The 12,012-nt window shown below is 41.5% G+C and overlaps 2 protein-coding genes and 2 non-coding genes across 4 annotated transcripts in view; 3 read left to right on the top strand and 1 right to left on the bottom strand.

Moving 5' to 3' along the window:
* PSPH (phosphoserine phosphatase) overlaps window positions 1-944 on the bottom strand; it is a 39,388-nt gene extending 38,444 nt beyond the window's left edge. The window contains exons 1-2 of the mRNA XM_032328113.1: window positions 841-944; window positions 247-393 (exon numbers count right to left, since the gene is read on the bottom strand). The gene's annotated coding sequence lies outside the window, so the exon portion shown is untranslated. The remainder of the gene's footprint in view (window positions 1-246; window positions 394-840) is intronic.
* Window positions 945-1,259: 315 nt separating this feature from the next.
* Window positions 1,260-11,928, top strand: CCT6A (chaperonin containing TCP1 subunit 6A). The gene is made up of 14 exons (XM_032328104.1): window positions 1,260-1,499; window positions 1,938-2,001; window positions 3,947-4,081; window positions 4,843-5,016; window positions 5,487-5,590; window positions 6,211-6,321; window positions 6,609-6,768; window positions 6,851-6,933; window positions 7,864-7,960; window positions 8,297-8,444; window positions 8,842-8,975; window positions 9,674-9,776; window positions 10,692-10,764; window positions 11,037-11,928. Exons 1-14 carry the CDS (start codon window positions 1,363-1,365, stop codon window positions 11,107-11,109), a joined length of 1,596 nt encoding a protein of 531 aa, XP_032183995.1. The 5' UTR covers window positions 1,260-1,362; the 3' UTR covers window positions 11,110-11,928.
* On the top strand, window positions 4,610-4,743 carry LOC116581575. The gene has a single exon (XR_004282117.1). It is a non-coding gene; the product is annotated as a small nucleolar RNA SNORA22 (small nucleolar RNA).
* LOC116581574 lies at window positions 8,488-8,627 on the top strand. Its single transcript, XR_004282116.1, has one exon. It is a non-coding gene; the product is annotated as a small nucleolar RNA SNORA15 (small nucleolar RNA).
* Window positions 11,929-12,012: the final 84 nt, after the last annotated feature.

Here is a 12,012-nt window from a genome sequence, read left to right as displayed (position 1 = left end):
GCATAAAGCCTCCTCAGAGCATTACACACCAGGGTATTCACGGCAGCTGAAGAGCAAAAGACCGGAAACAACCTAGGTGTCACCCAGCGACCGGTTAACCCCGTCACTCTCACAGAAAATACCCGCAGCCGTTAACGGGAAGGGGGCGTCCCTGCTCCGACTGATGTGCAAAATCGCTGAGATGGAGTGTAACACACCCAACGTGCGCGTTATAAACCGGCATCCGTGTGGAGGAAATGCTCGTACCTCTGCAGGCTTATTTACAAACTCAGCATCCGAAGTTCGGGGTATCTGAGGGTGACGGCGTTGTCTGAAGGAAGCTGAAGGAAAGGCAAGAAGCCTACTTTTCACCGCACCCTTCGGCACTTTGACTTCTAACATTTTCCTCATTACCTGCAAGAATGAGGCCAAACGTCACCTCGCAGACCGAATACGGGCGCTGAGGACTGGGAAGCACAGAGGAACCGCACGCAGCCCTCGGAATTGGTCATAAAAGGGAGTCAGTCCTCTCCGAGAACCGGATCCCGACTCACTCCACCATCGAAAACCTGCCTCGAGGGCGCCTGCGTGGCTCAGTCAGGTAAGCGTCTGCCTTCCCCTCGGGTCGTGACTCCAGGGTGCTGAGATCGAGTCCTCCATGGGGCTCCCCGCTTCTCCCTCTGCCCGGGCGCTCTCCGACAAATGAATGAAGAAAAACCCGCCTAGAGAGCAGCGCGTCCGGGGCGGGGGGGCGCTCGCCCGGCTTCTCCTCAGCCCACAGCTTGCTAACAAGGCACCGCGCACCCGCCCTCTTTATCTTCGAACCCCCGAGCACTGGGCGAGAGACACTATCAGACGCACCGCCGTGTCCCCACGGCACCGAGACCCCCTCCAAGCACGCAGCAGTCAAGAAAACGCTGCTGACAGGACGCCGAGCGAACCGCGCGAGTCGGGGGAGGGGGGAAGTCCACCCTACATCTGCGGCCGGAGACCTCCGCGAGAGCCGCCCGTTCCGCAGTCACGCCGGGACACGCTTGGCCCACAGGCCCCGCCTCCGTCCCCAGGTCCCGGGTCCGAAAAGCCGGGGCCCGGCCGCCGCCGACACCAACCGCCCGGAACCCTTACTGCCCCGTAATAGAGCCCTCCTACGCGCAATGGCTGCTGGGCGGCCGCGAGGGGCGGGACCGTCGGTGCCACCACCCAGTGAGCGGCGCTAGCCGACCCGCGGCCCAATGGTAGTGCCGCACGGGAGCGCCGGGGGCGGGGCGGGCGCGCCCGACTTTTCCAGAAGCCTCCGGGAGCGCGCGCCTCCTGGCCACGCTGGGCCGGCGTTGGGCACTCGGCGCGCCGCCCGGTCTCTTCCTCTTCCTGTGCTGGTTAGCCATGGCGGCCGTGAAGACCCTGAACCCCAAGGCCGAGGTAGCTCGAGCCCAGGCGGCGCTGGCGGTGAACATCAGCGCGGCCCGGGGCTTGCAGGACGTGCTGAGGACCAACTTGGGGCCTAAAGGCACCATGAAGATGTAAGGCGGGGCCGGCGGGGCGGGGGCCGGGCGGGCACCCAGCGCCATCGCGGGCCTGGCGCAGGGGGCCCGGGCCTCGAGCCGGGCGCCCCCGGGCTTCACCGCTCGCAGCTGCGGTCCTGCTTACCCGCAGACTCCCGGGTCGCTCCTGTTTCCTGCCCCGGCCGTTTCCTCTTGTAATGGATGCCGTTTCTGCGGAGAACAAAGCCGCCCGCGTGCGCGACTCGCTCCGCGCCCGGGGACTCCGGCGACCCCGAGGGGGGCAGGCTGTTTCTCCGAAGGGAGGGCGTGGGCACTGCACCATTCCTGTTACGGGTGGCGAGAACTGGCCGCGTGGCCCCGCTGCCTAGGATCAGGGTAAAGCCCGATTGCAGTGGGACTCTTCAGTTAGGTCCCCGTTGAAAAAAGTCACACTGGTTCTTTTGTGCCTTCGAACAGGCTGGTTTCGGGAGCTGGAGACATCAAGCTCACTAAAGACGGCAATGTACTGCTTCATGAAATGGTGAGAGGCTGCTCTACCAGGTCCAAAATGTCCGGGTTTCCCGCGTTGCGTGTGATTTGCAGGAAGGTTTTTAATGTTATTTTCAACAGAGGGCACGTTGGTCAGCTCTCAGCAGGTCTTTCAGACAGTGGAGGAAGTGCGGTAAGAGCGCTGACCGTACAGTGCCGGGAGGGATCCTGCAGTCACAGCTAAATTTTGAGTGAGTCCCTGTTCTCGCCATGTAAGTCTGTGGTTAAAGGGTTGTAGTTATTAAGATTAACTGTTAAAATCTGAAAAACTAAGTGATTGACAGGTGCAAAATGGTTATACTTTTTCGCCTTTTAAAATATTCATTTCTGTCTTTTAACATCTCTCTCCACCTCCAGACTCAAAGGGAGATAAAACTCTGTTTTACTGTTGTTGAAGTTCACTGACCAAGAGCACGAGACCGTTGAGAGAAGCACTTGTTTGACTCATCCCTAGGTTTCCAGAATCTAGCACTTAAAATCCAAGGAGTCTATTACTTAAAATGCCTGTGTTTTGAGGCTGGGCTTGAACTCAGGACATTGAAAGGCCCTGAGATAGCAGTGGGAAGTTTAACCAAATGAACCACCCAGGCGCTAAAATACAGGGCTTTAATAGTGCTGCACCATGCCTTCAGTACACAGATGTTTGTAAATGTCTTCACTAAGAATTAGATAATCTAGAAAGTTCAGTTTTATTTTTAGTTGGCTAAGTGGTGACCTGCACTAACAGACAATACTTAGAGTCATAGGTTGTCAAAAAGGTTTTATCTGTGTGGCTTCTTTTTTTTTTTTTTTAAAGATTTTATTTATTTATTTGACAGACAGAGATCACAAGCAGGTAGAGAGGCAGGCAGAGAGAGAGAGAGGAGGAAGCAGGCTCCCTGCTGAGCAGAGAGCCCGATGTGGGACTCGATCCCAGGACCCTGAGATCATAACCTGAGCCGAAGACAGAGGCTTAACCCTCTGAGCCACCCAGGCGCCCTGTGTGGCTTCTTTTATTTGAGTTCTTAAATTGTGTAATACAATATAAATTGAGAGACGGGTGCTTGGGTGGCTCAGTGGGTTAAGCCTCTGCCTTTCGCTCAGGTCATGATCTCAAGGCCCTGGGATCGAGCCCTGAGCCCCACATTGGGCTCTCTGCTCATTGGGGAGCCTGCTCCCCTCTCTGCCTGCTTCTCTGCCTATGATTTCTCTCTCTTGGTCAAATAAATAGAATTTAAAATATATATATATATTGAAGAAGCACATGAAACCAATGAGAAATATATAGTATTACTCATGTAATATTCTTGTCCCCCCCAAAATTAACATCACATTTAGGTGAGATAGTTTGCAAGGTATCTGGCCTAGATTCTTAAAACTGTCAGTGTCCCCAAAGAGAAAAGGCTGGAAACTGTTCTAGATTACAGAGAATAAGGAGACTTAAAAACCAAAAGCAGTTCAGGAACACTTTTTGCATCCTTTGTAATTTTAAGAATCCGTGGGTGATATTGGAGACTTAGTGAATGTCCTGTTCTTACAGAACCTTTCAATATTTAGCATTCACTGATGATCTTTGTAATTTTTTGTTCAATTCCAAGTAAACTGGAGACAGATTTAATTTTAGAAGGAACCTGGTTTACTCTCAAGAGTTCTAAAGAAGCTTGCATGGATTTGAAATTATTTCGTACTGTTAACTCTGCATTCTTCAGTAAAACTTACTAGGCCTCAGATTTCCTCATCAGTAAAGCAGAGATGATCTCAAATCTATATGTGAAAATGTTTGAGTTACCATAAATTAATGTGGGAAATAGTTAATGGTGAGTTTTAAATCAGCGTGGTTTGTAGCTGAACACTTGGGCAATTTACACAAATAGATACACTTATGGAGACCTTTCATACATCTTATGGTATATATGGACTATTTCCATTCAAGTATTTTTTTTCTTTTTTACTTTCAGCAAATTCAGCACCCAACAGCCTCCTTAATAGCCAAAGTAGCAACAGCCCAAGATGACATAACTGGTGATGGTACCACTTCCAATGTCCTAATCATTGGCGAGCTACTGAAGCAGGCGGATCTCTACATTTCTGAAGTATACATGATTCTTGTTTCTGTAGTAGTTTATATGTAGGAAATTTGTATAAATTGAGTTGTTAATAATAGCTGTGGCCATGTAGTAGAATGTAAAGAGCAGGGGCTTAATCTGGGAACTAGAACCTATATCCTGGTCTTCATACAAGTTTATTGTGATCTTGGACAGATTAAGGAAACTTCCTTGGCCTGAAAGCTTTTTAAATCAAGTTGCATTTATATATTATTTATATAAATCTATAAGAGAGTGATAGTTGAGATCTCAAAACAGGATATTCAGGACTAGGCGTATTTATTTAAAGGACAAAGCCAACTAAAACATAAAGAATTACAAAATGTTTTTAACCCTGAGTTAGTCTGAGGGTTAAAGCAAACCTTAATAGTAATCCAATGCCAAGAAATTCTTGGGAAGAGAGAAAAAGCAGACCCCTAGTCTCCCTGTTTGTTTTTGTTAGTAAATGATGTGAATCGAAAAGGTAAATGGTCTTCTTGAGTATGGTTGTAAGTTTTGGCTGTTATTCCTTGTGGTTTGCACAGTGAACACCCAAGTGTGCTTTATAGTTCCCTTGGCTTTGAGTCTGTGCTAGAGCAATGTCTGTTCTTTCCCTCTGCATTGAAAGGACTATTTACCCTTTTAAATGTATTCAGAAAGTCAGCACATTGTAATAAAGCATGTGAATGATCCAGAATATCCCTTTAAAATATTTTACCATCTAGTTGAAGAACTCCAGTTAGCGGTGGTTATATAATTGTATATTATAGGGTCTTCATCCCAGAATAATAACAGAAGGATTTGAAGCTGCAAAGGAAAAGGCACTTCAGTTTTTGGAACAAGTCAAAGTAAGCAAAGAAATGGACAGGGAAACACTTATAGATGTGGCCAAAACATCTCTGCGTACTAAAGTGCATGCTGAACTTGCTGATGTCTTAACAGAGGTATGTTAAATGTATGTGTCCAGTGTGCACACCTATACTGAAAACCCCTGGCATACTTTCTAGTTGAAATTACAAAGTGCTACCTAAAAACTCACAGTGTCATACCATGTGAAATAAGTATATTTCTCTTTTTGTGGCATTGAGAGTTGATGTGTGTGAAATGAGAAAAACAGCAGTATACCTGACCGGGTTATAAAGATGTAATCAGAGTTTTCATCAAAGGTGTATAAAATTGAGATTTTATTGTGCAAAAACTTCCTATCCCCAATATTTGTAATAGAATAGTAGGGATGTCAGTTATGTAATTGTAAATTGAGATGTCAAAATTTAAGTGACTTCAGTCCTTTATAACTAATGTATTCTGTTACTGACTAGAAAAGAAGCATAGATTGATTCAGAGACTTTGAAGAAATGTAAATATCTGGACTTCTGCAAATCAAATTCATTTAATGGTTATGCTCTTATTGTAGGCTGTGGTGGACTCCATTTTGGCCATTAAAAAACAAGATGAACCTATCGACCTCTTCATGGTTGAGATCATGGAGATGAAACATAAATCTGAAACTGATACAAGGTAGGTGGTAGAAAGCAATGAAATACTTACAAAGTGTGTTTATAAATTTACAGGCGCTTTATACGTATGTTCATATCATTTGGCTGATTTCTTTTTCTTCGAGTTTATGTGTATTGCCTAGATAAGTTACTTTTTAGTGTAATTTAGTATTTAGTTTGCTCAATTTTGCTCTTGAAATGATGTATTTATAGTTGGAATTATTCTGAAAAGTGAGCTGTGTCAGTGATTTATTAAACTGTAGGTTACAAAGCATAACAGGAGACTTTCAGGGAATTTAGAATATATATTACATTTCAGAAGCCTAATTCGGAAATAATTTTTTAAAGGAGGTCATCACAATTTGAGAGCCTGCCAGTTGCTACTGTTTCTCTGCAGAATTTTCTGTACAAGATAAGCGTTGTTACTTTTGTTTGAATGGCTTGTTTTTGTACTATGTTCTGGGTATTGCTTTTTCATAATTGAACCTGCCTAGATTTAACCCAAAAGCCTTTTTCAAAAACTCAAGAAATACAATGTGAAAATTACCAATACAGTCTCAATTCAGTATTTGAATTTCATTAGTATAGGTTATAAATCATCTGGAACTAAATAACAGTACAAATTATTATGTGTTTCAACAGCTTAATCAGAGGTCTTGTTTTGGACCATGGGGCACGGCATCCTGATATGAAAAAAAGAGTAGAAGATGCATACATCCTCACATGCAATGTGTCATTAGAATATGAAAAAACGTGAGTTTACAGCCCCTTAACAAATGGAATAGAAAGGTGGAGGAGCTGGGTATTTTGGGCAAGTCACTTGTGAGATTTAAGTTTCCCCACTGAGGGCAGTAATGCTTCAGTTGGGTTCAGGTGAATTCTGGAAAACAACCTCTGAAAATATACTAGGGGCAGGATTGGAGCTCAGTGGCTATTTGTTAAATCTCAAGACCAATCCTGTTTCTGAGGCTGCTGGTTTATCTTTTCAAAAAATAAACATTCTTCCCCCCACCCCCCTTCCATAACTTTTTCTTAAACAGAGAAGTGAATTCTGGCTTTTTTTACAAGAGTGCGGAAGAGAGAGAGAAGCTTGTAAAGGCTGAAAGAAAATTCATTGAAGATAGAGTTAAAAAAATAATAGAATTGAAAAAGAAAGTTTGTGGTGATTCAGATAAAGGATTCGTTGTTATTAATCAAAAGGTGAGAATGAAATGAGTCTGTATTGTCCATTTTGCTATTTTTTAAAGTGCCTTTTGTTTTAACTAACTTATTTTTGTTATAGGGAATTGACCCATTTTCCTTAGATGCTCTTGCAAAAGAAGGTATAGTAGCTCTGCGTAGAGCTAAAAGGAGAAATATGGAAAGGTATGCATAGCGTATTACCTTAGTATTGTAAATTTTACTTACTTTGCAAATTAAGTGGGATTACTTCTTTTTTCTGTTCTTACTATTGTGTTTTTCCTTTTTTACTCTGAATAAAATACACAATACAAAATTTACCATTTTACTCATTTTTTTCCAACATAAAATCTAGTGGCATTAAGTTACATACACATTATTGTGCAACCATTCTCATCATCCACCTCCAGAACTTTTTCATCTTCTCAAACTGAAACTCTACTCATTAAATAATAACTTTGTTTCTTTCCCCTGCCCCTGCAAATACTACTATTCTACTTTGTCTCTGTGAATTTGGTATCTTATATTAAGACATCATGCAATAATTGCCCTCTTGTGTCTGGCTTATTTCATTTAGCATGATGTTTCCCAAGTTCACCATGTTGTAGTGGGTTAGAATGCTGTTCCTTGTTAAGGACAAATGATAGTCCGTTGTATGGATATATCACCTTTTGTTTAATGCATTTATCAGTGGACGCTTCAGTTTCTTCCTTTAGGCTATTGTGAATAACGCTTTTCTGAACATTGTTGTATGCTTTCCGTTTTAAACCATGATGTGTGTATGTACATTACCTTAAGAGAGTATGTCAAGAGAGTATCAAGGGGTTTCAGAGAACGACTTTTTCCCCAGACCTCACCACAATGAAGAGCTCTTGTTCATCTTGAGATTTCTTATCAGAGGAGTATTTGCTGACTTTCAAAGAGTGGATTAAATGTGAAGTTAGGAAAAAAGACTAGTTTAGCTGGTTGGTGGTGAATGGGAACATTTAAGTTAAAATAACATTTTAGGATTTTAGTATGTAATTCTGAAAGATTGCTTCCTAAAAATTATTAATAATCTCTTTAGACATAACAGAGCCGCTTACACATCTTCCTTAACACACTTCACTGTTTTAGGCTGACTCTTGCTTGTGGTGGAGTGGCTCTAAATTCCTTTGATGACCTAAGTCCTGATTGTTTGGGACATGCAGGACTTGTCTATGAATACACATTGGTAAGTGTATTTTCTTTCCAAAGATAATGTAATAAATACTGATTTTTGGTTCATGAATTCTTTGGTAGTAAAAATTCATTCACACTTAGGATCAGGTTTTTGCTTTGTGTACATACATTTTGAAGGTTATGTGTAGTAAATGATAAGCCACTGATGGGAAAAAACACATTTCTTTTATATGTGATTTTTTTTTTTAATGAAGTAATTTGCTGTAATATTATTGGTCTGTTGGTCCCTTATTAATATGCTACTTATTCTTCCATAAGCCCTGTAAGCTTTTCATTCTTTGTCCAAACATACCCTGTTTTTGAAAATAATTATCTCTTGTTCACATAGGGAGAAGAGAAGTTCACTTTTATTGAGAAATGTAACAATCCTCGCTCTGTCACATTATTGATCAAAGGACCAAATAAGCACACACTCACACAAATCAAAGATGCAATAAGAGATGGCTTGAGGGCTGTTAAAAATGCTCTTGATGATGGTAAGATCCTTACTGTATTTATGTTCTTTGGCTAATGTGAAAGGCATGGCTGAATACTGTGTTCTTTTTATCAGTAGTTTACACAGCCAGACACCATGCAAAAGTAAAGTCTTCCCTCTAAAATGCCTGTGATGGTATGCTAAGCTTTTTCATAGCATATCATATTTAAAAGTGGGTACAGGTAAATGAGCTAATACTAAAAGCTTGCAGATACTAGTTAAACCGTTTTGCCATTTGATGTGTTGCTTATAGTGCTTTCAAATACAATATTAACATTGTGACTGTAACACATTCTTAGGAAATTAATGATTTTTACATTGTGTTTTATGTATTAAAAATTATTCTACAGCTTTATTTTGGTAGTTGAGCATTTCTCTCCTTCGCCCACCCCCCATAGGCTGTGTAGTTCCAGGAGCAGGTGCAGTGGAAGTGGCAATGGCAGAAGCCTTGATTAAGTACAAGCCCAGTGTAAAAGGCAGGGCCCAGCTGGGAGTTCAAGCATTTGCTGATGCATTGCTCATTATTCCCAAGGTAGGACTACCTTAACAGTCAGTGTTCCTAACTATATCAAAATGAGTTAGCTGATGAAAGTTTTTGATAATGTGGGATCTTTTTCGTAATGTAGATTTTGAGTAAACAGGTTTTATCAACTTTTTCATGAATGTAACTAGAGTTTGGTATCTCTCATCAGTCAGATGTGTTTGGTTCCTCTGGAAGGGATTGAATATCTGAAGTTTCAGATGCAGGAGAGAAATTGTTTTTAGAGGGTTTGGAGTGTAGGGGTTATATTCCCGAGTAAACCTTGCTTTTATTTTTATTCTGTCATGTGCTCATTTGGGGGTATTGCTCTTATCAGTGTGTTGCTGGGCTAAGTGGATTGAGTTAGTAACAAATGTCTGTTCTGTGAAGTGAATGTAAATACCGGTCTGTCTTCATTAAAGGTTTGTTGTTTTTTTGTTTTTAAGATTTTTTTAATATATTTGACAGCACAAGTATTGGGAGCTACAGAGAGAGGGAGAAGCAGGCTTCCCATTGAGTAGGGAACCCAGTGCAGGCTCTGATCCCAGGACCTGGGATCATGACTTGAGCTGAAGGCAGACGCTTAACTGACTGAGCTACCTAGGCTCCCCTTTGTTTGTTTTTCTTAATTGGAATTACAGTTCATTTATTGTTGATTGACTATCACTTCTTAGGTTCTGTCTTTAAAGGATTAAATTTGTTTGCTTTAGGTACTTGCTCAGAATTCTGGTTTTGACCTTCAGGAAACACTAGTTAAAGTTCAAGCAGAACATTCAGAATCAGGTCAACTTGTCGGTGTGGACCTGAACACAGGTAAGAGAACACAGCTATTTGTAGGGGGAGAGCTAGATTCAGGTGAGAGAAAGCCAGGAAGGATAAAAAATGGAGATAAATGAAAAATAAGTTTAAAAAAATGGAGATAAATGAATCTTGGTGTGATGCTTTGCAGTTTGACATCAGTGTTATTAGGGAACCCAGAGTTGTAAAAAATATAAAAATGGAATGACTAGATACAGTAAGGGAATAAGGTAGACATTTGTGTAATTTCAAAGAGGATGGATTTTTAATGTTGCTGAGTAGTAGTAGGTGGTTCAGGTTAATATGGAAGGATTTCATGTTGGGCTGACTGTACTCAGTCTTTTATCCATGACTTTAAAAAGAAAATACATTAGATGATGGTATTCGTGGATGAAAAAAGGCTGAGGATAGCAAATAATGCTGGAAGATGGGACCAAGTCTTAATGAAATGATTTTAAAGTCCTAGTCTTAAATGCAGTCACACAAAATAGACAAGTAGAAAGTGGAAGAGAGAGAACTGAGATGTATACTCCCATGCAGTATGTGTAAGACCTATTGTTATCAATAACATCATTTACATTCAGGTTAATAGAAAAGGTTCCTGGGATGAGGGAAATGATAACCCATTTTGGCCAGACTATAATTCAAATGCTTTTTACTTTAATAGGGACAAATGAGAACGTGTCCCATAAAATAGAGATGATAAATCATTTGGTAACCAAATAGAGCATTACTATTACTAGAAGCCTTCTGAGTAGAGATCAACCAGTTAATCAGAGATGGTATATACAGGATTCATGGTTTGGAGCAACATTGGACTAATTGAGGAAGTCTGGATAATGATGAGCAAATGACAAAATACTCTGTTGTCTTAGCATTCTGATCTTGTAATCTCCTGTGTGGTTTTAAGAAGCCTGGATTTCTTTGCAGGTGAACCAATGGTAGCAGCCGAAGTAGGCATATGGGATAACTATTGTGTAAAGAAGCAGCTGCTTCACTCCTGGTAAGTTTGAGAAAACCAAAACTAAGATAACCTTTAGGGACTCATCATACTCTTTGGTGTTTTCTATTTAATTCCTTTGGTTTTTTGTTGTCGTTTTTTTGTTTGGTTTTGGTTTGCAGAAATGATCATTAACTGAAAGTATAGAAATTAAACTAGCCTCCCATGTTTTGGAGAGGAAAGGAGAAACTTAATTGGATATAATTTGCAGTTTGGAAATTGAGCTGAATTAGGGTTCATATCTCAAATTCATCTGAATTTTCCTCCCCTTTCAGCACTGTGATTGCCACCAACATTCTCCTGGTTGATGAGATCATGCGAGCTGGAATGTCTTCTCTAAAAGGTTGAATTTGAAGCTTCCTTCATGTCATCCGAATCATGAAGACTATAGAGTGATTCTAAGAATATAGCGACAATTTTGTCCAAGCTTCAAACAATTTTCAAAAGCATCTTCTTTTCCCATATGAAAAAAGAGAATACTGACACCTAAATTCTGAAGTTCTGAAATTACAGTATTTTTTTAAATTGCACTGCAGTGTATACCCATCAAGCAGGCCGTTTTTACCCAATGAGAAGGATGTTTGCTTTAGCTAGAGTGATAACAAAAGTCCCATGTTAGTTAAGTATATGTTATCTACCTTGTTATTAAATGTAACTTGAAAAACAAATTGTAATGGTTTAGTAATTTCTTCTAATGGGAGTATTCTCATTTATCCATTGTTACACTTGGAAGTTTTCGCTAATACAAATACTAAAGTAACTTAAAATTTTGAAAGCGTCCCTTTTTAGTAAATTCCTGTGAGTGAAACTATTGGATCTTGAGACTTCTAGTGATTTCCAAGCAGCTGTGCTTAAATAATGCTCCCCAGAAGAGCCGTCGTGAACAGAAGGACGGGGGAGTTGAGTGAAACCCGAGTGTGACGTGGGGAAAAAAGGCCGTCTCACCACTGCTGCCTCCACTCCTTTCAGGCCGCGGCTGAGGGGTGGATTCTCCGCGGGTCATGTCTTCACACCCCCGCGCTTGTGCCCCTTCCTCCCGCGGTTACGGTATGGTCGGTGTATCTCTGCAGCCCCTGGCCCCAAAGTTGTGTGTTGTGAAGCTTTGTGTTTTGGGGGACTTGGCAGCTGCCTAAGTACATGCATAATAAATGTTAAGTTGAAACCTTTTCTCTGATCTCCAATGCTATTCCAGCGCCCGACAAGGGTTAGAATATAAAAGGGAAGGAAATCAAAATGTTCTGTTCATAGGGT

The sequence above is a fragment of the Mustela erminea genome, chromosome 20 (genome assembly GCF_009829155.1).
Source record: "Mustela erminea isolate mMusErm1 chromosome 20, mMusErm1.Pri, whole genome shotgun sequence".
NCBI lineage: Eukaryota > Metazoa > Chordata > Mammalia > Carnivora > Mustelidae > Mustela > Mustela erminea.
Note: the sequence above shows the minus strand (reverse complement) of the source record. Positions and strands in the feature narration are given on the sequence as shown.